This window comes from Eulemur rufifrons, chromosome 16 (genome assembly GCF_041146395.1).
Source record: "Eulemur rufifrons isolate Redbay chromosome 16, OSU_ERuf_1, whole genome shotgun sequence".
In the NCBI taxonomy this organism is placed as follows: Eukaryota; Metazoa; Chordata; class Mammalia; order Primates; family Lemuridae; genus Eulemur; species Eulemur rufifrons.
In genome coordinates, this window is record NC_090998.1 from 62,324,373 (window position 1) to 62,349,776 (window position 25,404).

The following is a 25,404-nucleotide window of genomic DNA, read 5'->3' on the forward strand; positions in this document are numbered from 1 at the left end:
TGTGACCTTACCATTTCATCACATACTTTCCTGGCCCACTCTGAACTTGCTAAATGTCTTAATTTCTATTTAGGGATTATAATTATTGACAAAAATACAATAATTTATTACATTAACACTTGAAAAAGTTTTCAGATTTTTCAAATCATACAGTATTTATAAGTTAAATATACACACTTTTGCAGGCAAACACACACCCATACACAACTAAAGACTGGCCATATATTTATCAGATAAATCATTCAAATGTTTGACCATTAGAGGGCAGCAACTATTAGGAAATTTTGTACTTCTACCCCATCAAAGAAATAACCCTTGATAATATTTTGTTGTAGAAAGAACAAAAAATTATGTTCTATCTATTTCAAATGAGAATCCTAATGTGTATATAGTTTTAATATATGGGTTAAGAAAGAGATGTATGCTCATAAGGAAAATGTTCTTATTTTTGTATTAAAATTTTACCATTGTGTTTCTATCAGAAGACTCTTGACTTTGTGTGGTTTCTCTATTAGACCTTAAGTTTCTCCCTATTGCCACCTAAAAAGTGCTCTTAGGCATTTCTCAGAAAACTAGATAGATTTAGGAATAGCTAGCAAATACAGCAAGCTCTGGACTTTGTATTTTCTCAGCCAACCCAATTTACCCACTAATTTCTATTCTTATTATAGCATTAAATAAATCCTGAACTTTTGTCTTCTTTCCAATCCAGCTGATTTTGGTGCTTCTAAACTGAACCCACAATTCAAGGTTATTGTTTATTGTCACCTATACCTTTTGACAAAAATAGGGAAATGATAATACACGTGACACATACAATGCCATTTTGTTTGTTTTGAATACCATTTAAACATTCATTTCCCATTTTTTCTACATTTTTTATTCACAAAATAAGAAGTAGCATTTTAAGGGCTTTGTTAAATACATTTAACATTGTCTATTTCTCACACCCAGTCATTTTGAATAAATGACTCTATTTGCCCTGTATAAAAGGCAATTTGTTCTGAGTTCATCCTACCATCTTCCTGAGCCACTCACCATAAAGACCACACCCTGGTGGCTCTTAGAGAAGCCTATTGGCAACAGGTGAGATCCATTAAAGGCAAGAGTGTCATGTTCCCTACATCCTCATGTCAGTCCTCCTCCATGGAGTTCTCTGGGGATGGCTCAGCCTCAGGAGCTGCTTCAATGGAATGCTCTGGCAAATGCAATAAATGTAGCTTTCTGCTTCTGATAATGCTAATTAGTCCTGGTTCCACTAATTAAAACTTTGAAATAAAGGAGTCTTTAAAGTATATGAGTACAATCTAATAACTCATTAGAACTATCTACTTTGAATTAAAAATTGGTATCATAATTTTAGATTATCTTTTTTCATTTATTAATATAACAGGGTTCTTGTACTCTAATTAAGATTACTCAATTTATTTTCTTCTCCATATTTAAAAGTAGTCTATAGTCTATTCAAAAATAATTAGGACTAGCTTGCTTCTTTTATTTTATTTTATTTTTTTTATTTATTTATTTATTTATTTTTTTTGAGACAGAGTCTCACTCTGTTGCCCAGGCTAGAGTGAGTGCCGTGGCGTCAGCCTAGCTCACAGCAACCTCAAACTCCTGGGCTCAAGCGATCCTCCTGTCTCAGCCTCCCGAGTAGCTGGGACTACAGGCATGCACCACCATGCCCGGCTAATTTTTTTTTTTTCTATATATATATTTTAGCTGTCCATATAATTTCTTTCTATTTTTAGTAGAGATGGGGTCTCGCTCTTGCTCAGGCTGGTCTTGAACTCCTGAGCTCAAACGATCCGCCCACCTCGGCCTCCCAGAGTGCTAGGATTACAGGCGTGAGCCACCGCGCCCGGCCCGCTTCTTTTAAATTAATACCATTTAAAACAACTGGGGTTCTAATAAATCTCCAGATATTCATAGAAAAATGTTGTACTGACCTCTTTTATAGAGCATAATATATGCTATCACATTACAGTAGATTTGATTTCATTAACATTGAGGATGTCATGGTCAATAGTCTACTTTGATTACCAGAGAAAATGAACACCCTATTGTTATAGTAGTTCTCCTATGTATTTATTTCCTAAGGTTTCTATATCCCTTAATATTTAACTGAGCGGATTTCTACACAGGCATGTAGAAGAGATGATTTTGGAAAAAATGATAATAATTTCCAAGATTGCAAAATATCATAGAGTTGCCTATTCTAAAATCAAATAGAGCTGAAACAATATTTTCTTATTTGTATGAGAATAAAAATAAATAAATAAATGTTGTTGTTTCACTATTCCTTAATAACTTTTCTGTCACAGTGTCAAATATCTTATAAGAATTTCTTAAAATTAACAATTTCTTAATAGCAAACAAACTATTAAAATTCTTATTTTCACCCCTCCCCCATAAATAGACTATGGAAATGAAGACTTTTGTCCTTAGTAATTTCAACTTGTTATTTTCTGCAAATGGTAGCAAAACCTTTACAGGAAAATCACTGAAAACCTGTCAACTTTGTGGTTTTTAAGATTTCAATGGCTTTAGTTTTTAATACATTTAAAAAATGTACTTCTAGTGGACATTTAATTTGCTAGATAATGGCAAACATAATTTTAATGTATTTTCTTTTACACCAATGCCATTTGTCTCCATTTCATTTCTTCTAATAGCTTTTCATTTGAAAACTTGAAACCATTTGGAATATTTTTTACCAGTTATGTGTCTACTCAGTTTCTCATTTATTAGTAAAATTTACAAATTTATTAGTAAAATTTATAAAATTTATAAATGTTTCTCATTTATTAGTAGAATTAGTAAAATTCTCAAGTATTGAGTTGAGAATGACTCTTAGGTACTCCCTGTGGACAAACACCTTAAAAAAAATCATTTTTGTCATTTTCTAGCAAATTCATCATTCAGTATCAATTTTGATGATAGAGACAAATAGCATTGGGGTAAAGGAAATATGGAATACTTTTTATCAGTCATATGTCTACTCTATTTACCATTTATTAGAAAAATTTATAAATGTGTTGACTTCAGAATGACTTTTAGGTAGTCTGTGTGGATAACACTTTCAAAATTGATGCTGAACCATGAATAATTGCCTTGTGTATTTGATTTTCTTTAGTTAATTTTGTATCAATATTAAAGGAGTTTGATCTAATCCATACTTCTCTGGTTTCCTCATAAGAATTTGTGGTCTAACAGATCAAGTATCTTTCTAAAGACAAGATACAATGCTGTCTACTCCATTTCCTTTATCCCCTAAGTGTTGTTTTTTTTTTTAATAGGAAAAAGAGATAGGTTTACAGTCATTATTCTTACGTAAGTTTGCAGTAGATTTTTAGGGTAATGGAGAACCACTTAATCTTTACTTGGTTCATAATTTTAGGCATTAGTGTTATGGGCCAACACTTATTAAGTTATATTAAGAAATATTACAAATTAAAAGGTAAAGAAACAGTATCTATTATAACTCTTAATAACACTTATTAAGTTATATTAAGAAATATTACAAATTAAAAGGTAAAGAAACAGTATCTATTATAACTCTTAGGTTTGGTTAGCAAAATAAGGGACAGTAAAATAATTTTTTTCCTGCTATACTGGGTAATATTTGATATTCTACCACATTCATGTGTTGCATAAAATGGAATTGACCATTTCATTTCATTTTCAACAGGCAGGATTCAGTTGCCTGATTAATATGATCAAATACAGTGATTAAGCTGGTTTTTCCAGTTGATATTCTACGTCAGTTCAAATTAAATAGAAAAAAATGTCAGATCTTTTCTGTGATTTATGTTATGCAATACTGGTTAAAGTTTTGTCTACATAGAGACTGCAAACTAAAATTTTAAAGAAAGATGGAATAGGAGCTCTTCTATTTAAATAGTCATGTTAATTTTATATCATACAGTTAATTAGAAAGTTTCTCCACCTTTAAAAAATGTATATTGGTAAATATAATGACAGAAACGTAAGTGCTAGGTGCAGTATGTTTTAAGGAAATAAAACTTTGTACAAGAGAGGTGACTTTTGTGTAAAGGGCTTTATGTATCTCATTCCTCCTTCTATTCTCAAAGGTCTAAAACAGTTATTGTATGATGAGTGCTCTGTGTGTGGAACAATGAATCAATGACTCATGATTGTCACAATATTTAGAGGGTCTTTAATAGTTACTTGATGGAGACAAAGAAAAAGCTCTCAATTTATTGGCTGAAAACTCCATACAGTAATAGTTTATTTTGTGGCTAACTTAAATCATAATTATGTTCACTAATTATAAATACTACTTATGGGAGTTGTAAAATTATTTTTCAGTTCCTTTCTGTTGTCTTAAAAAGGAATGGGGTCATTTTTCTCTGTTCTGTTTTTTTTAATTTATTTTTCATTTCAGAATATTTCAGGGTTCAAACACTTTGGTTATATATATTGCCCTTGCACCACCAAAGTTAGAGCTACAAGTGTGCCCAACTCTCAGACATCACCTATTGTACCCATTAGGTGTGAATTTACCCATCCCCTGTTCCTCCCCGCCCCCACCTGCCTGATGCCCTGTGAATGTTACTTCCATATGTGCACCTAAGTGTTGACCAATTAGTACCAACTTAATGGTGAGTACATGTGGTGCTTGTTTTTCCATTCTTGTGATACTTCACTTGGAAGAATGGGCTCCAGCTCCATCCAGGATAGTATAAGGGGTATTAGGTCATCATTTTTATATGCCTGAGTAGTGCTCTATGTTATACATATATCACATTTTATTAATCCACTCATGTATTGATGGACACTTGGATTGTTTCCACATCTTTGCAATTGTGAATTATGCTGCTATGAACATCCAAGTGCAGAATGTCTTTTTTATAGAATGTCTTTTTTTCCTTTGGGTAAATACCCAGTAGTGGAATTGCTGGATCAAATGGTGGTTCTACTTTGAGCTCTTTGAGATATCTCCATATTAATTTCCATAGAGGTTGTACTAGTTTGTAGCCCCACCAGCAGTGTAAGAGTGTTCCCATCTCTCTGCATCCATGCAGACATTTGTTGTTTTGGGACTTTGTGATAAAAGCCATTCTCACTGGAGTTAAAGTACTATGTGTCTCTTCTAACTGGTATTCATTAAATCCATACCCCTGCCAAATATCTAGCTTAGGGAAGGAAATGAATTTAATGTGTGACCAAATCCTGATCATAAGGGATCATATTTTTATGTCATACTTTCTGTTCCTTGAAGATTTTAGAAATTTAAAAAATTCTCGTGAACCATTTGTTTCTTACAGTAACCTTGTATACTAATAGGAAAGCAGTAATTATACCCATTTTCTAAATGAAAAAAGTGCAGGTTGGAGGGAGGAATGGACTATTCATAAGTACAAATTGAGCTATAAACAAAAATGGTCAAAAGCCCAGGGCATGTTTATCTGTGTGTTCCATTACTCTTATGAAACTGGGAAGTCTCCTACATGTCACTCTTGGTGACTTTATTACTAGAACTTGCTTTAAGTACTTGGTGCTTTATCTTAATCCATTTGTTAGTTTGTTCCTATTTTTCTTTACTACTGCCAAGAATGAGGTCACCTGAAATTTGAAACTCACATGATTAACTTAAAAATCATCAGACAAAAATCAATCAACTCTTCAAACAATTTCATGTAATAAATTAAAAGACAGCCTAATTGAATTTACCAACTAAATTTCATTGCATTGAAAGTTTTCTGGATATTATATTTTGGTCTGTTATTATAATTTTTATGAAACCTTCAAGATTAACTGGGCGTTAATCATCCCCAAATAGCTTCTCAGAGAAATTATTTTTATTATTTAATTTGTTCTGAATAAATGTTATGGCATTTGGATTTTGGAAAATTATTCTATGTTATTGTGGGGGAGAAGGAACCCTCAGAAGGTTCGCTGAAAGATCGACTCACAAGGCAGCAGATTAATAAGAGAAATTACAAATTTATTTACTGTGCTCATGGGGAGAATCACAGAGTGATTACCCAATATCCCAATAGGGTCCAGAAGTTTCTATACCCTCATTCAGAGGGGAGGGGAAGGTGAGGAATATAGGTGATTCTGTTTAGGGGCAATAAATGGTTACTAGGGAGGATGAATAGATACTTGGGGGAATGAATAGATGGGGGGAAACAGACTGGCTTGAAAATGATTCTCTCTGGAAATTAACTTAACCTGAGAGACAGATATCTTTAAAATGCACTGGGCCAGGCCTGGTTGCATTCTTGATCTTCTTTCCTGCAACATATTGTGATAACAGGGAGGGGAAGGAAAAGCAATTGTTCTTTTGGATAGGTCCATCTGGTTTTATGCAGATAGAGGGACAGTCCTTTCCAAGGCCTGTTGATCTCTAAGGTCCTTTAATTCAAAATACTCTTTATACCATGGAGTCATATTTTGGGCTGAAATTCACTGAGCTCCTTCATTCTCCTGTTCCTTATTTACATTTTGAGAACAATATTTAGAAATTAAGACTCTTATATCACATTTAATTTTTAATGGATTAGTAAATTGTTTTAGTCTATTTTTAAATAGAATGGTTTATATATCTCAAATCATGAGCTAAGAATTTAGGAAATTTTTTTACTTGGAAATGTATTTTAAAATTTCCTCTTTATTCTTTTTTTTCTTTCTTTTCTTTTTTAGTTCCAGGTGCAATATCTGATTTACAACTTGCAGAGGTAGAAGCCACACAAGTAAGAATTACTTGGAAGAAACCACGACAACCAAATGGAATTATTAACCAATACCGAGTGAAAGTGCTAGTTTCAGAGACAGGAAAAATTTTGGAAGATACTTTGCTCACAGGGAAGAATGAGGTATTGCATTTTCACTTTATTTCTTGGTGAGCTCTTTTTGCTTGGTACTGGCCCTGATAACTTGGAAGACTTACCAGCACTCAAACATAAAGTAGTACAAAGTGAAGTAAATCTGGGCCATGTTGATAATCCAACTATATCATATTTCATTTTAGGCCATATATTATTAGTGAGGTGCCATTATTCTTTTAAAATTCATTTTCAGCATATGAAAAATGTTAATTGAGCAATTAAGCATGACTAAAGGTACTTCCATAAATGAATATTATTATGCTAATTTAGTTAATGAATTATTTGGAAACTACTCTTATGATTTAAATACTTCTTCAAAGGCTATGTTTGCCATTTGGAACAGTTGCCAGTGAAAGGCACAGTAATTTTAGTTGCTGTTGTTAACAAATGTTTATGTCCAATTTGGTCTTGGCAAGCTAAATTTCTCAGAGCTGCCACGTTTTTTTTTTTTTTTTTTTTTTAAAAAAACTCATTTGATTAAAGAAATCACATAACTAAATAAAAGAGATTTAAGTCATTTTATAGTAGATTTAAAATAAAAGGACCAGGATATTTTGATAATGTGTTTGCTTCTATCCACACTGGAAGTTTTATTTTTTTCCCTTTGTTTCTGTTAGGAAGTACAGACAGCACTGATTTTCCTTCACTGTCCTCATTCATCTCACCGAGGCAGCTGTTTACCTGTGTGTGAGGACCCTGTAAGCCTCCAGACTAGTCACATGCAGATATTGGCTGCCTCCTGGGGCGCTCAAAGAGTAAACATACTTAGGACCACTGCAGCAATCACTGAGCCTTAGAGACCTACATGACAGTTATTCAGCACCTGGCTTCTGCTGTTTTGCTTCAGAGTTACTGCTTCTTCTACCTGTGCTGTTATTTTCCCCCACACATACTGTCACTCTATTTCTAGTGCCAGCTTTCCTCTACTTCTGCCACTTACCTGGACATGAAAATTGACCTTACCGTATGCTCAATGCACTCTGACCACCTTGGACTTACCACTGCAAGGTGTTCACCATTTCCAGCCCAGGGTTAAATTTTTATCCTATGTTGATACCTTTCCTCTGTGCAAAAGATGTTGAGTTATGCCTCTGATACTCTAGTTGACCACTCAGGCAAAGAGCAAAAGCTTAATTAACCCTTTGTTCTTGTTGAGAAGGTCTTAAATTAGACAGATTTCTTAGGACTAGGTGACAGGTATCCCACTTCTGCTAATGATATCTATTGAAGGGGCAACTACACCTGTCTATCTCTTGTGCTAAGAGGTTCTAGAATCTTCTTTGCGATTCTGCGCCTATCTGGTCTGCAATTCTTGTGACATAGTAGAAAGAACATGAGCTTTGAAGCCATACAAATCTGGATTCAAATCGCAATTTGGTCCCTTATTGGGCTATACAGGAAAGCAGTTAAGAGTATAGAGCCAGAGAACACAATATTTGGGTTTAAACCCTGGATCTGCCATTACTAAAGAACTAACCCTGGAGAAGTTGGCCTGATCTGTATGAACTCCAGTTTCTTCTTCTTTGAGATAGGGATTATAACCCTATAACAAAGGGTTAACAATGAAGATTTAATGGGTTAATTTGTGTAAAGAGCTTAGAACTGTACTAACATATAGTAAGTGCTGTACCAAATAATTGTGACTTCTTGTGATTATTAATCTTGGCATAGGACCATTTACCCTAGTTGGTACTCAACATCAGTTCCCCTATCATCTCTCAATAAAAGGAGACATTATACTTCTCTTTATTTCCTGTGATGGTATCTTTCTTCATAAATTCAGGACCATTTCTGGTATTTCTGATTATCCGTGTGACTGGTGTTTGGGTTCACCTTTCAAGGTGATGTGTGGAGACAGATATGGTAGAAACTCTAAATGCAAATGGCCCTGGGTTCTTAGGCTGGCTCTGCTATGTTCTAGGTCTATGACCTTGGATAAGTCAACTTTTGGAGGCTTAGTGCCTTCATTTTTTTTTTTTTGAGACAGAGTCTCACTCCATTGCCTAGGCTAGAGTGCCGTGGCATCAGCCTAGCTCACAGCAACTTCAAACTCCTGGGCTCAAGCAATCCTCCTGTCTCAGCCTCCCAAGTAGCTGGGACTACAGGCATGTGCCACCATGCCCGGCTAATTTTTTCTATATATATATTTTTATCTGTCCATATAATTTCTTTCTATTTTTAGTAGAGATGAGGTCTCACTCTTGCTCAGGCTGGTCTCAAACTCCTGAGCTCAAACAATCCACCTGCCTTGGCCTCCCAGAGTGCTAGGATTACAGGTGTGAGCCACCATGCCCAGCACCTTCATTTTTATAATACGGGCTTGTATATCCACTTTACAGGGTTGGGAGTAAATGACATAACAGAGAAAACCTCTAGCTTAGTGTGTTCATTTATCATCCCTTTCCTTGACCTTGCTACCTCTCTCAGGATAAGGACTCATTCACTATTAATTTTCTCAAAGGGTAACCTCCATTCCCTGTCTCAAGAACTCTTTAAACCCTTGAAATCTTTTTAGAAGTCACCAGTGACCTCCTCAGTGCCAAATACAATGACTAAATATTTTTAACCATCCTTGTTTTCCTTATCTCCTCCAAAGTCTATCCCTCTGCCTGCCTCCCCCACCCCCGCTCAACTTTCCAGCTTTTGACACTATCTGCTCCTTAATACTTCCTCCACTTTTATATACTGTGACTTCACCACATGTGGCCTTGCACAATTAAAAATGAAGAAAATAAAACTAGCTCTTGCAACTATTTTCTATCTTCTTTATAAAGGTATTCCAGAGAGCTTTGTTTCCAGCCAGATCATAACATTTCACTTTGAGGACCTCACAGTTTCAGTCACTGCTTCCTCCTTGTGCGTCTCTTTTGCACTGCTTCTGCCCTGAGCTTTCTCTCTTATGCTCTGGATTCCTAACTGCAACCATTTGTTGGAAGATTCTGCCAGGTGCATTATCTCTAAATTCATTTCCCTCCATGAAACAAAACAAAAATCTTCCCTGAGATAATGGGGCCTGGTTCATGATGGGAAGGAGAAGGTGAAGTTGGGACGAGGAGCAGAGACTAGACAGAGATCTTGGGACAATGATGGTGACCCGTGAAGGTTCCCACAGTACACACAAGAAGAAAATCTTCCCGGGCAATGAATAGTTTCAGTGGCCAAAGAGAGACAGACTTGAAGCCCCAGTCAGTGCCAGGGGTAGAATTCCCTAAACCCTTGGACTGGGCATACCACTGACCTCTGACCTGAAGGCATTGAGGGTGAGCATTTATGACACTGCTGTCCGTCTGATGTTTCTCTTTTTGTATAATGGCATCGCTACCCTCTCTGTCATGGAGGCTTGAAACCTTGAAATTACCTCTGACTTAGGTTCTGCTTAGCATTTAATAGCCACTTAATATTAAGGCCGATTATTTCTACTTCCAGAGTGTGATTTTCATGTCTCTATTTTATCCTGTGTCCCTACCCCAGCTCAGCATTACATAGTCGTCTTGGCTGGACTACTGCTTTTAATCTCACTATATTAGTTTTCCATTGTCATGTAACAGTTTGCCACAAATTTAGCTGCTTAAAGCCATTCACAGTTATTATCTCACAGTTTCTGTGGGTTGGAGTCCAGGCACAGCTTGCATGGGTTCTCTGCCTAGGTTCTCATGAGGCTGCAATCAAGGGGCTGGCTGAGCTGTGTTCTCATCAGGAGGCTTAACTGTAGAAGAATCCACTTCCAGGCTTACTCAGGTTTTTGGCAGATTTTATTTCCTTTTGGCTGTAGAACTAATGGCCCTGGCTTCTTGCTGATTTTTGAGCAGAGACTACTCTCAATTCCTAGAGGACCCCCACAGTTTTTTGCCACATAGGCTTTCCCACAATGGCCATTTCCTTCATTAAACCAGCAAGCAGGGGCTAACTAATATAATCATGGGTGTGACATGCCAACCCCTTTGCGTTATTCCATTGGTTAGATACAAGTCACAGGTCCTACTCAACTCAAGAGCAGGAGATCATACAAAGGCATGAACAATAGGGATAATGGGTATCTATCTGGGAGACTAATCACCACATTCTCCCAGCCTACTATTTTTTATACTTCATGCACCTACCTATTAGAATAATCCTTCCAGATGTAAGCATATGATTTGCATTATAAAAATATCCTAATAAGAATTGAAAACAGATGGGGAAGGTGTGTATATGTCTCCTTAAGTAAGTTAGCTCTTCATTATCATAGCAGAAAGTCAATAGATCCTAAAGTAAAAGAGTATGAACAGAGCAGTATTAGCATATCATTTAGTGATTTTAGAAGTAAACACCGTAAGAACTGAACACAGGAGTTAACTAAAGTATTGCTTCTGGGGAGTGAGGCTTGGAGCAGGGAGAGTATGAACAGGGAGTTATTTTCATTATAAATCCATCATCTTTCCCTTGTTTTTTGTAGCCATGTACATATATCATGGTGATGAAACTTTGAAAAATCCTTCTGTGCTAGGCTTGATCTGACCTTATCATCCCCATTGGAATTTTTTTTTCCGTGAACCTCTCAGAATTTATTTGTTCCTTAATAAATTGGGATTATTTAAATGAGTTGAAATATATATTAGATTTTACCTGCAGTATTTAAACAGATATTTAAAAAATACATTAGCAAATTGAATCTCAAAGTTTGAGTATTTTTATTTCAACTTCCAAACTTACATATGAATGTCATCTATAGCATTCCTAATAAATGATTGCAAATCCAGGCTCTGCTAAAATATTGATCAATTCTGATTATAGGGTATCTGCCACCACAAAAGCAGATCCTGTTCTGTGAGCTTAAAATCATTCTTCTTTATGGTTCCAGAAGCATGTATTTATTAAGTAACTATGAAGTTTTAGGTACTCTCATAGGCTCAGAAATATATAGATAAGTAAGAGTCCACTCTGTTCTTGAACTATTTTGAACTGAAATATTTGCCCTTTAATGTTTAGCAGGTGGTCCCAACTCTCCTCCCTAGACCTATACGGTAGACTATAGTGACTATGAGCCTGGGATTTGAAACCAGGAAAATGTGTTCTACCTCTGCTATCACTAGTTTTATGAACTCAAACAGATGACTGTAAAATGGAGATAATAATATCTATCTCTTTGGGGTACAATGAAGTGATATCTCATGGCTAAAAGTGTTCAGCACTCTGTTTGACACATAGTAGCTTAAAAAGTTAGTCTTTGCAGTAATAACAATAATACACAACAATTTAACTTTTTCTCACTGAAGACAATGGTTATAATTTTCCTAAAGCTTAATATCCTCAGTTTTTCATTAGTAATGGTTTCTAGGTCCTTCATATCATGGATTACTCTCAACTGAACACAATTTCTGTATGAAGACACCATCAAATTGGTATTAAATGATCAACACTTATTTGCCCGTATAGTAGTAACATTCATTAGGTGTCGGGGAGGTGGGAGGCAGGAGGAGGGGATGGATATATTGACATCTAATGGGTGCATTGTGTACCATCTGGGGGATGGACGTGCTTGAAGCCCTGACTCATGAGGTGCAAAGGCAATATATGTAACCTAAACATTGGTACCCCCGTAATATGCTGACATAAAAAAATTAAAAAAAACCCTAAAGCCATCTCTCCATGGACTGCTCTTTAGTTGAATTTCACACTCAGATCTCATCTGCTACTTGTTCTTCTATTAGGAAAATGCCTTTTCTCCAGCAGACATCTTGCTGTCTAGTGTTACAAAATTCTGAGATTCATGTAGATAAATCTTTCACCCAACATATTCCTTGAATACATCAAAATTTCTCACTGGAGGATGTGAGAAAAAAGTCAGCTAAGTACTTGGCCAATTGATAGGAATGAAGCTGAGGACAGAACCTGACAGTAGTTTAGGAATGCCTTGGGATAAGTTTACTTTATTGAGCATTAGGAATATATATGGAATCAAGCCTTAAAGATTTGTTCACCCAAATAATGTGTTAAATGATAATGTCCTTTAGGAGGCTTCCAGGCATATGCTAATTACAAACTTTTCTTTTTACTACTTCTTAATAACAGCATAAATCATGTTATAGTCTATATTAAAATATAGAAACATTTCTTAGGAATAAGTTAAACATTTCATTAATTCAATTCAACAGACCTCCACCTAGTCTAAATTGATAGATATAATTGTTTTTTTTAAAAAATGAAACCACATATGCTATAATGCTATTATTACATATAAAATCAAGTTGGTTTATTCAGGTGCATTAGGAATTTAACTCTGAAGACTTCTTATTCTTTCATGTAAATTCCAAGAATTCCCGGGTAGCATATGCAAGGCCTTTCATGTTGATGAATTGTGACATTCCCTAACTCAGTGGTTCTCAGCCAGTGGCTATTTTGCTTTCCAGGAGACATTTGGTAATCTCTAGAGACATTTTCATTGTCACAAGTGGGAGGATACTTCTAATGGGTAGGACCAGGGTTGCTGCTAAACATCCTACAATGCACGGAACAGCTCCCCACAACAGAAAAAATTATGTAACACAGAATGTCAATACTGCTAAGATTGAGAACCCTGGACTAACTCAATGAGTCCAAAACAATTAGGCATTATAATGGGCTTTTCCCCCTTCTATTTCCCTCATTTGCATTCCTGCTTCTCTCTGCCCCTTCCCATTACTCTCTTAAATTCTAATTCTTTCCTGTCACTTTTGCTCTTATAATTATTACGTTTTTCTCCTTTGAAAACCCTAACATCTAATCTAATGTCTTTTTAAAGAGGAGAAGTGTGAGAAATGTTCATGATATGGAACACTTAGTGATCATTTAGTAACATTCTGTGTTGCTGGAAAACCAATGATTTTCAAATCATTGAGCTAGTTATGGAGGTTTTTTCCAATACCAGAATTTGCAGAAATTCATAGTCGAAAGTATTCGGGTTGACTCTTATGCTGAAATGACAGTTTGTCAACAGAGATGCTTAACTGAGGTAATTGATGGGATACTATGGTTTAACTCAATAATTTATTTGACATGGGGTAGAAAATATCGAGAGATTTAATGCAAAATTTTAGTTCAGGAGGAAATTCTTTGTACTACCTCACTGTTCCTTCTACAGCACTTTGTACACTGTAGATTCTCCAAGGGTGACTGATTGATAGTGGAAACAGCTGTGTGGTTTGGGCATAAACTATTGACTGGAATACCAGAGCATCTCTGAATTATGGGTTTGCCATCCATGCCCTCCCTGATTTCCCTGTGGGGGCAGAGCTGAAGTGAGTTGTTGGAAGACAGAAGACCTTTACCTTGTTCCACATAGGGTTCCCTATCCAGAGTTCTTTGTCACAGTGTTTGTGATGTATATCTTATGGGTGTTCTCTTGCTATTCACCACAACACTTTTCTGACTAAAGTTGTAAGAAGATTTCGATAATTTTATTTTGTAAATATTATTTTTTGGGGACCAGAGATTTTTTGAATCATTTATTCTTTTATCTCTCAGAAAAGTTAATATTTAAATAACTGGCTTGGAAGATAGTTAAATTAACAGAACTACTCTGAAATTTCTTGCCTTTCTGAGTTTTTTCCTGAGCATCTACGACTGTGTCTGTCTGTTTGTTTGTTTGTTTGTTTTGAGACAGAGTCTCACTTTGTTGCCCAGGCTAGAGTGCCATGGCGTTAGCCTAGCTCATAGCAACCTCAAACTCCTGGGCTCAAGCAATCCTCCTGCCTCAGCCTCCCAAGTAGCTGGGACTACTGGCATGTCCACCACTTGGATCCAGTAATTATCAGTAGTCGGCCATTCTGGTCCCAGTTGGTTCCTATTGTTGCTGCTGCTGCAGATGTACTTTAAAATAAATTTCACACTTCACCTCATTTTGCTGCTATGTGCCTAAGCATGAGTATCTAAAAAACATGGACATTTCAGTACAAACAATAATTCCATGATCACAATTAACAAAATTTCTAATATTGTCTTAGCATCATCTAATACCTAGACCATATTCAAATTTCCCTGATTATCTCCAAAGCCTATGTTGACAGGTATGTCCTAATTAGAATCCAAAGTCCACACATTGCACTTGGTTGTTAAATCTCTTAAGGCAATATTTTCTTTCATTAATATTTAGCCTTTTTTTCCAAAGTTGACATTCTACACAAATATCTAATTATTTGGTAAAAACACCTTTTTCCCATTTTGTTTCAATCAATTATGCTGAATGGGAATGAGGAGAAGGCAGAGAGTCATCTTGTTATCTCAATGAAAAGCTCCACTGTATACATCCATAATCTGTTCCTGATGTTTTCATTTCAATATCTGCCACTTTGGTGAACTTGACATGTGTGAATTACATTATGAGATCTAGGAACAATTGCAGTTGCTTAAAATATTCCTTAGCTCCAGGGCCTTGGACAGGTGTACCATGAACCTTCCTTGAATACTATTACTATGCAGTTTTATTCTTGTCTGTAACTTCCCTCTATTGTAGATAAACTACTGTCATTGATATCAATATATATCAAGCAGGCTTGGAGGCCTCTCACACCTCATATATAAGTGAGGACACATAAATAGGGAAGCAAAACATATTTTAATATACCAGTATGCCCAGAATATTTACCTTTTGAGGGTTGAACAGTTAAAATTTCAGTCATGAAATCTTTGCATTAGGGTATCTAATCTTACCATAAAGAGACAAACCAAGTCCAGAAACAAGTAAGTATCTGCTTCTTCCCAAAATATAGTATTGATCTGTTAAGAAACAGAGTGGTCACAATGTGTTAAAATGACACAAGGTTTTAGTAGCTTGAAATGAAATCTTGAAATATAAAGAAAACAGGGAAATAATATATTTTTAAAAAGCACGATTCCAAAGTTGCAAGTTTGTTTTTAAACTAATAGTTGATTTAAGTCATCAAGTATAACTATCACAAGCGTATTTGTAAATATCTACTTTTAATTACAGTATATAAATGACCCCATGGCTCCAGAAATTGTGAACATAGAAGAGCCAATGGCAGGATTATACGAAGGTTCAGCAGAGATGTCTTCTGACCTGTACTCACTTGCTTCATTTATGTATAGTAGTCATCCATATAATATTTTTCCCGCCAGGAATGGAGCTGAAGACCAAAATTCACCAGTTGGTAGGCAAAACTTTAATTTTCTATAAAGTGCATTTGAAAGCCAGTGCTAGATAGCAAAGATATGAACCTTAGCTTAGAGTTCAACCATATTATTAATGGTCCATGAGCTGGAGTCAGATTTTTTAACTGTCGGATAACCTCATGCAGCAAATGGAAATGCCACACAGGCAGAAGCTGGCCCCTCCTAACCCATTTGACCTTCTTCCTAAAGAAAGTAGCACCCTAGAGTCTCTGGCCAAGCTTCATAGACAATCAGTTATTACAGTTGCCAAAGCAGGTGTGATGGGAAGGGATTAACATATCTTCAAATCATTTACAGGCCTCACACTCTCTACAGCTTTTGACTAATAGGTTTTCAAATGTCACTAAAGGTAAATAGGTCAGAAAGTTACAACTCTAGTGCATGGTGTGATAAACAGGTGTAGGTGACCCCAATGACGTGGTGATGTCATTAGTGTATACACTTGCTCTTCAGTGTCAATGGCTCTTATTGTTTCTAAAAGGAGAAAGTCATATATGGCAAATTAAAAATATTTGGTTAGGTGACACAGATCTATATTATCTCTCTGGTTTTTCTAAAATGTTCAGTGAGAAGAATATTGTATTTCACTGCCTTTTTTCTGATTTTGTATTTGTCCCATTCTAAATTAAAAGTGTTATTCTATTTATGGCAGAATTATTAAAAAAATATCATATGACATACAATGTACGGTTATTTCATTTAGTGATTTGTTTTTATTATGCAAGGAAGACTAGGGGAAACGCTAAAAATTAAGAAGCCCATGATTTCTGGTGCAGATGTTTCCCTAAATACTTCAAGTTTGGCCTAATTGCTAATTAACAGTTTTGCAAGCACAAGTTCTAAATGAAGTAAAAATCTAACATTTAAAATGTTCAGGCATATTTATGTGCCAGTTATCCAAGGATGCTTGCCTTCAAAAATTATTGGTTTAGTGAATGCATGGTGAATTTTAAGTCCAAAGAAAACTCTCACATTTTAACTCTTCTATTAAAAGCTAGTATTGATTCATAATATTTCAATTTTATATTATTATCTAGTCTTTCTTCTCAGAAAAATTCCTAGCCGGTCTCTGTTAGTTATATTTCTTAAAACACTAATCTCATGTTCCAGAATACTGAATAGTATATAAAAACTAGCAGAACTGTATTATGAGCACAAAATGTTTATAGATATTATTGGGGGTATTAAGAACTCATCATAATATTCAATATGATCTTTAAAATTTAATATTTTATATTTACTATTAATTATATACCTACCTTTAATATAGAGGAGCACATGGAGAGATTAATGAATCATATGAAATCAAGTTTAAGATTTCACTGTGTAAGCAAAAATAATTCGATTATGAATCCAAATACTTTTTTTTTTTTTTTTTACTTATTTCAAATAGTAACTACAAGGAATCAGTATATCACTGACATTGATGCTGAACAGCTGTCTTACGTTGTCAGGCGACTTACACCTTTCACTGAGCACATGATTAGTGTATCTGCTTTCACCATCATGGGAGAAGGACCACCAACGGTTGTCAATGTTAGAACACATGAGCAAGGTAAGAATGTATTTCCTTTGAAACAATCACCTGCAAATATTGCTCTTGCATTCTTTTCATTCATATTAATTATTTACTCTTCTTTTCAAGTTCCAAGCTCCATTCAAATTATAAATTATAAAAATATTAGTTCTTCATCTATTTTGTTATACTGGGATCCTCCAGAATATCCCAATGGAAAAATAACTCATTATACAATTTATGCAATGGAACTGGATACAAACAGAGCATTCCAGATGACTACTATAGATAACAGCTTTCTTATAACAGGTAGAACGAAAAGTTCATTTTTTTACATTCCTATTCTGATGGCAAATATGCATCTCTCTATGTCTTAAACACTGCAGGACAAATACTGTGTCATTCCAGATTTTGTTGTTTTATGGTTCCAAAAATATCTTTTAAAATACTTGCAGAAAAACTTGATTAAATGTGTTTTTCTTTAACTATATTTACCTACAAAGAAATAAAAGGCATCCGATCACAGTTTTCATAGAAATTTACTTAACCCAGGCAATATTATATGTGGTACATCAAATAATTCATTATTAAAGATTTGAATGAATAAATGTGAAAATAAGGTGGAATAATTCAGCAGACATGGTATTTGTGCCAAGTCAACTATACCCTTTACAGTGTGCCAAAAATTATTTTTTTCAGATTTAGATTATTGCCTTAATATTTTAGGAAAGAACCCAGAGAGCACCAACATGGAAAGGCCCTCAATCCCAAGGAATTTGGGGAGAATGAGATTATATGGAAGTTAACTTAAGTAGTCAGTCCCCAAATAAATTATTTTCATTAGCCCTATGTTAAATGGCACTAATCCAAGAATGTTATTTTTAAGAACTTTAAAAATTTGCCTGTTGTCCTTATAGGGTTAAAGAAATATACAAAATACAAAATGAGAGTGGCTGCCTCAACCCATGTTGGAGAAAGTTCTTTGTCTGAAGAAAATGACATCTTTGTGAGAACTCCAGAAGATGGTAAGAATATCAGTTGTGGTTGCAATTAAAAAAAAAAAAGAAAGTGCTGTTACATGCTTACTGCCTTTATCTCATGCCACTTGTAGTGTCTGAAGCAACAAACATGAAAAAAATACACATACTTAAAATTTTGTTTTCTTCCCCAGAACCAGAGTCATCACCTCAAGATCTTGAAGTAATTGACATTACCGCAAATGAAATAAGGTTGAAGTGGTCACCACCTGAAAAACCCAATGGGATCATTATTGCTTATGAAGTGCTATATAAAGACATAGATACTTTATTTATGAAGAACACCTCAACAACAAACATAATTTTAAAGGATTTAAACCCTTACACCCTCTATAACATTTCTGTAAGGTCGTATACTAGATTTGGTCATGGCAATCAGTTATCATCTTTACTCTCTGTGAGAACTTCTGAGACTGGTAAGTTGTTTTTTGTTTGTTTAATGAGACTTAGTGATGTAGTAAACATAGCTGACAATTGCCATATTGTTTATAGTTTACATAACCTAAAACCCTTCATTATGTGGCTTTGTATAATCCAGAAATTCGTTTGCTTTTTTTGTCAAAAGTGTGGGAAAATGCTTGCTGTGCAAATTTTTAAATTCTGTTTTACATATAAGGGAACTTCTAATAAAACTCAGTGAAATTTTCAAATGAAAGATCTTGAGAAACTAAAGATTCTTTCAATGTACCTGTAAACTTTGTACTGAATAGCTACTTGCTTTCAAATTAGGTAAAAGCAGAGACTACTCATAGGAATAGCTACTTATACTCTAATGAAGCAAGCATATAGATCATGGTGCAGGGTGGGAGCACAAAAATGGCATGCCTGGGGAAGCTTTATGGAGGGAGTAGTATTTGGTGTGGATCTTAATGAGGAGGATGGAATGGGCAGGAGGATATTATAAAGGTTGCTGGGTGGGTGGGGAGGGATATCTCATCTAAGGAAAAGAATGCAAGCCAGGAATTACTTGTGTTTCAGTTTTAGTGATGCTAGAGCAAATAGTATAATGCAAGACATTTTGATTGATAATCTTAGTTTATTATTTGTATTATGTTTACAATCATATGTTGCAGGCATAACTGTTAGGCCAATACTACGATGTATGCTGAGTTTTCATAACTAAATGTAAAGTTACTGTTTTATACATATATTTAAAGGAGTAAATATTAAACTACACGAAATTGCCATTTTTATAGGTCATAGATGGCCAAATATCAGCAATTTCATATAATTTAGCCAGATATTATATGTGAAGTTCTCTCCCTGACCTTGAGGACCTAGAAATCTAGTAAAGCAGCTTACCTTTCAATGATAGTATCTTGTTGAGACTATTCACAGAAATGAATAAAATGAGGTGACACAAAATTGCCCATACAAAATGACAGTAGTTGAAATTGCAGGATTAGAGAGTTATAAAAGAAGCATTTTATACTATCGACACCTTAAAGTGAAACTTAATTGGTATTAAACTATATATTGGCATGTTTCATTGCTTTTATAGATATTGTACCCAAAATAAGTATTTTTGAGAAAACTGTACACTCTGTAGTGACTAAGTTTTATTTTACAGTGGGTCAAGGAAAAGAACAAGTATATTTTGAGCACCTGCTAAGTGTCATGGGCTCTGCTAATGGCTTTCACACAATTTGTCTGTTTTAAAATTCTTGAGTAAAGCACTAAGTTATTATTATCCTGTTTAACGAAAAACTGGGCCTATGAGAGGTTCAGCTATTCAACAAATATTCACAGTATGCCAGATGCTACTGGGTTAAAGTTTGTATTAATTGGTGGGTGTTTAATTGCTTAAGGTCATTCAGCTGGTAAGTGACAAAGCTGGAATTGGAAACCCAAACCCATCTGATTATAAAGCCCATTTCCCTTTCATAGTACATGCTGTTTTGGAAACCATCAATAAAGCTGGTAAATTATAAAATATACCTAGGATCTTTCTGTTCGCTGTTGCAGTGATATTTTGCCATTTGGGTTCTGCACGGCATGGAGAAGGAAAGTAATAACTTTCAAAGATCCTGTTGTGATATTAAAGAGTCACCAAATTTATGAATGCTTATCAAGCACTTTGCTTCTCATGTGGTCACAAATCAAGACAATTTATTTTAATGATAAATTATAAAGCAATTTTAATATTTTGTTTGCTGATTATTACAATGCATGTAATCTTTTATCTCTTTCACTGTTTGTATAAGCTTAGTTCTAAGGCAGGCATAGTAAACAGTAAGTGAATATAAGAATTTAATTTGAGATTTAATTTAAAATGAGAATTTTAGTTTGGAAAATATCTGAGAAGACATATAGAACCCTTTATTTTATAGGCAAGGAGACCTAGGACTATTTAGGTAAAATGACTCAAAAGTCATAGTAGATGAGAAGTAAAGTTGGGGCTTGATGGTAGCCCTTCTGACCTCAATTTCAGGGCTCATTTAATAGGCTCCTGAGCTAGCTAGAAAAATTAAGAGAAGGGGGAAACAACTTATCCCATTGCTCAATAGCCCACCAGTTGGGTATGTATGATAGGGTTGTCTTGACACTTAGACTCCTCAGAAATGAAAGAGGCCTTAAAATAGAGTATAGGGTTCAATCCCCATCCTCTTAATTTCTGGCTTTCTGTCCTGAATTAGAATAGTCTCAAAGTCTGTGCATTCTCCACATGGATAGAAATGGTAGGCAATGGAATCGACATTAGTAACTTTTCCTAGATCATGTATGCTACTATTGAGCCATCAACTTTAGCTCCCTGGACAAAGGAGAAGCTAGAGTTTTAAGTAAAGCCTCGAGGTGTCATTTGAAGCAGGGTGTGCTCAAGAGCAATGATCTGTCTGTAACCATCTGTCCGTGCTCAGGGCTCAATAATCCTATTAAATATAATAAATATACCTTCTACTCTTAAAAAAAACAAGGGCCCACCCTTTAATATTGTTTCATGGGAAATTGAGTGGTGTGTTAAGTCAGTGATGTATTAATGTTACTAATTATACATAGGAGTAAATTATTTGTTCAAATGCCGTATCTTATTCAGAGAACAAGAGTTTAATAATGCTTGTAAATAAAATACTCTTGGTTCAGACAGAAAGACAAGATTGACTCTGTGTGTGTGTATGTGTATATGTATATCTGTTAGTGTGTTTGTCTGTATTTTAATCATAGAATGTGCAACTTGCAAACTCGACCTTAATTTTTATTTTGTCATTCTTAGGAAGCAAAAATCACAAAAATAACTTTAAGAAGTTCCCATACAAATTATGCTTTCAATGATCTATACATATTCTCTTTTCTTTTTAGGCCATAACTTTCTTTACAGCAAACCTTTAACCAAACATCTTGAACATGTTTGATTTGGGGCAAAAACCACTGGTGGATAGTAACTTAGATGTTAACCAAAATTCTGTGTAGAACTCTACACATTGATTTGTATTAATGAATAGCATTTTAAAGTTTGCCTGCATACATTAAAGCTATGTATGCCAAACAATAGTATTTTGGTATACACAAAGTAACTTCTCTTTTTACTATTATCATGAACTAAATTATTTCTTTTATCTTTAGATTTTTAATATATTCAGCTTATTTCAACTGATTATAATCATTACTTTTTATTCATAAGTTATCAAGTATACAAAATACTCCTATAATTGGAAACACTGTTTATGCTATTTCAGAAAATTCTAAGTGCATCACCACTCTCCAAAATCAGTAAGTCATCAAGTCTGTCTTGGTTTATCTACCTGAATATCCAGTACTGGTTATTCCCTAAGGATAAATGAATATAAATGTAAAGGATATCAGCCTGGAGTCAGTAATACATATTTTTATACTGACCACTGATGGTAGGTAGGCAGACAGTTCCAGAGGAACAACTTAAATTCCAATGAGAATTTTTCAAAATCAGAAGTTATACTGAGCTATGAAATTCAAGAATAGCATCACTAATTCCTTTTTTCTTGTGATTGAAGAGTTTTTCAATCTAGTCTTATATCTTTTCCTTACTTGTGAGTCTCTCTCTCTTTTTTAATGTATTATATATCATATTGAACATATTTATTCATTCACCAAACAGATTTTTTATGGATTCTATATCATGTGCTACCATTTTACTAGGTAGTATAGATACAGCAGTAAACAAAACAAAATCCCTACCTTCATGGAACTTAACATTCTAGAAGAGTCACAGAAAATTAACCAGTAAACAAATTTATGATTGTGGGTAATGGTAAGTTCTAGGAAGAAAAATATATCCCAGAAAGAAGAGAGAAAGTTATAGAGTAATAAGTGGGTATTTGAGATGGAGGACTGAGAAAAGGCCTCACTGGGGAGGTTATATTTGCCCATTAATGATGCATGACATTAAATTGTATGAAGACAAGGAAGAAAAGTGTCCCAGAAGGAGGAATAGAAATTGCCTGCCAAGTTCTTGGCGAGGAAAGAAACTCCATGGTGTTGAGGAAGAGCAGGGCATTTCTGTCACTTGAGCAGGGTGAGCTGTGGGTAGAGAATTAGCAGTTGAAGAGAGAGACATACATAGGGGGATCATGCAGATTTCTGGGTGCTATTCTAAGAAGTTTAGAGTTTAGTTTTAATGAGAAGCTATTGGAGAATTAGAAAACAACAGGATATGATTTGCAATTTTAGAGAATTGCTGAATATGTTGGATATGGGAATAAAGAAAAAATTCAAGGTGAACTACTAGAGTTTTGGTCTGAGTATCTGGATGAATGGTGGTGCCATTTACTGGGATAGGGAAGTCCAGGGAAGAGATCAATATGGAGAAAACTCAGAACTTCTGTTTTGAACATGTGTGAGATATCCAAGTGCCTGCTATGAAGGCAATTAGATAAATAAATTTGAAACTCAAGATCCAGGGTGAACATATAATTTGGAAGCCTCACCATGTCTTTGATATTCAAAGTCAAGGGATGAGATAAAGTCACATCAAGGTGAGTGTAGCAAGAGATGTCAAGAAGCTTACAAGTCTTATGTGTCATATCTCATAGACTTGGTGAGAGGTCACCAGTGATGTATGAAGAAAATGCCAGGTGAATAAAGATTTTCAGGTAGAAAGAATTCGTTTCTGAGGTCAAGTGATGCTGACAAGTGAAGTAAGATGAGAACATACAATCAATTAGTGGTTTGGCAAGATGGAGGTCATTGGTAACTTCACAGGAGTAGGTTTTATGAAAAAAAAAAGGGGAAAAATGCCTAACTGAAGTGGGATTAGAGTGAGTTTTAGGTAAGAAAGTGTAGAGAATGAGTAAAAGCAAATTTTGAGGATATAAAGTGAAGGATAGAATTGAGCAATAGCTGAAGATGCCAGTGAAATCAAGAGACTTTTTTTTTACTGTGATATATATTACAATGTGTGTTGCCATGAAAGCCTGTGGTTAAGGCAAAGTGGAGGGAAAGATTATTGGAATTATAGAGATCGAGGAATACAGAGTCCAAGGAGTTGGACAGCTCATTTGCATGGATGTTGACATCTCTAAGAGTGGTAGAGAGGAAGTTAGTTATCCTTGTGATAAAATCTTTAAAACGTTTGGAGAAGTGGCAGAGCATCTTCAAATGACTGTCTTAAGGAGTGGTAGCACATGGTGGTATCTGATGGAATGGGCTTCAAAGTCTCTGTGGTTCTTCAGGAAGAAGAAAGGAGAAAAGATATGTATATGGAAAAGTGGAGTGATAAATAAAACTCACAACAAGCAGGCCCTGTGATTATAGGGATTAAAGAAGAAAAACAAACCTGGTACCAAAGAGGCCTAAGCTATAGCAATGTTCTCAGCAGGTCCAAGATTTCATTTAGAGCCAGAAGGTTAAGAAAGCATTCAAGGTATTTGTTGAGGATTTTTCTCAATGTAATAAGTTAGTTTTTTTCCTATTTTATCTGCCTTAAACACAAAATACACCATAACTGATAACAATTGGGGAGAGTACTGTATCTCCATTTTCAAGGCTTCTGAATTATTTTTCTCTACTGTATTTATTAGTAGTAATTTTTATATCCATGGTATTTAGAATGCTAACAAAAATGTTTCAATTTCTTTCATTTGAAAGGAAAGAATCTTATAACAGGACTGTTTAATGGCTATAATATATACATATTTATAGATCATAGTTTATAGTAGTTTATATTATTTAACTCTCCAAATTAGTATGTTACTATTCTATGCAGACAATCTTAAACCATTGTCTTTACAACTGTGGTCTTTAATCTTTGGTAAATTTTTAATTTTTATTTATTTATTTTACCTAAAGTGCATTGTCTACAATTTCATTTATTGAAGGTGTGTTAATGGTATTCTTTTTTGGTTTTTGATTGTCTAAATATATTTTTAGTTTGCCCTTGTTAATTTTTCTAGGTATAGAATTCCAGTTGTTTTTTAATTGATGTCAATTGTCATTCCTATGTAGATGATTTCTCTTCTTTCTGGTGCCATTAAGGTCTTCTCTTCTTTGGTATTCTGAATTTTCACAATGATGTGTCTAGATGTGATTTTTTTTTTCAAAGTCCTGCTTGAGATTTATTGAGATTTCTTGATTTGAAGTTTGAGATCTTTCAATAATTTTGATAATTCTCAACCATTATCCCTTTAACTATTTCTTTTTCTTTATTCTTTCTTTATTCTTTTAGCCACTCTTAGTATATTGTCTGTTTCTTAACTGTCATTTTATATTTTGTATAACTTTTATCTTTGATCCAGAATCTTGATAATTTCTTGAATATTATCATCCTTTTCACTAAAATTCTCTCCGTCTCTATCTAATCTGCTCTTTCAGACATCAAGAAATTGTAGTTTTCAGTTATTAACATTTTATTTTTCTGTTCTAAAAGGTCTAT

At 34.7% G+C, this 25,404-nt stretch overlaps 1 protein-coding gene across 1 annotated transcript in view; it reads left to right on the forward strand.

Annotated features, from left to right (window-relative positions):
- PTPRQ (protein tyrosine phosphatase receptor type Q) overlaps positions 1 to 25,404 on the forward strand; it is a 193,900-nt gene that overhangs the window by 15,511 nt on the left and 152,985 nt on the right. Inside the window, exons 9-14 of the mRNA XM_069489984.1 lie at positions 6,673 to 6,845; positions 15,805 to 15,985; positions 17,401 to 17,562; positions 17,653 to 17,832; positions 18,441 to 18,548; positions 18,695 to 18,976. Coding sequence (XP_069346085.1) covers positions 6,673 to 6,845; positions 15,805 to 15,985; positions 17,401 to 17,562; positions 17,653 to 17,832; positions 18,441 to 18,548; positions 18,695 to 18,976 — 1,086 coding nt within the window. The remainder of the gene's footprint in view (positions 1 to 6,672; positions 6,846 to 15,804; positions 15,986 to 17,400; positions 17,563 to 17,652; positions 17,833 to 18,440; positions 18,549 to 18,694; positions 18,977 to 25,404) is intronic.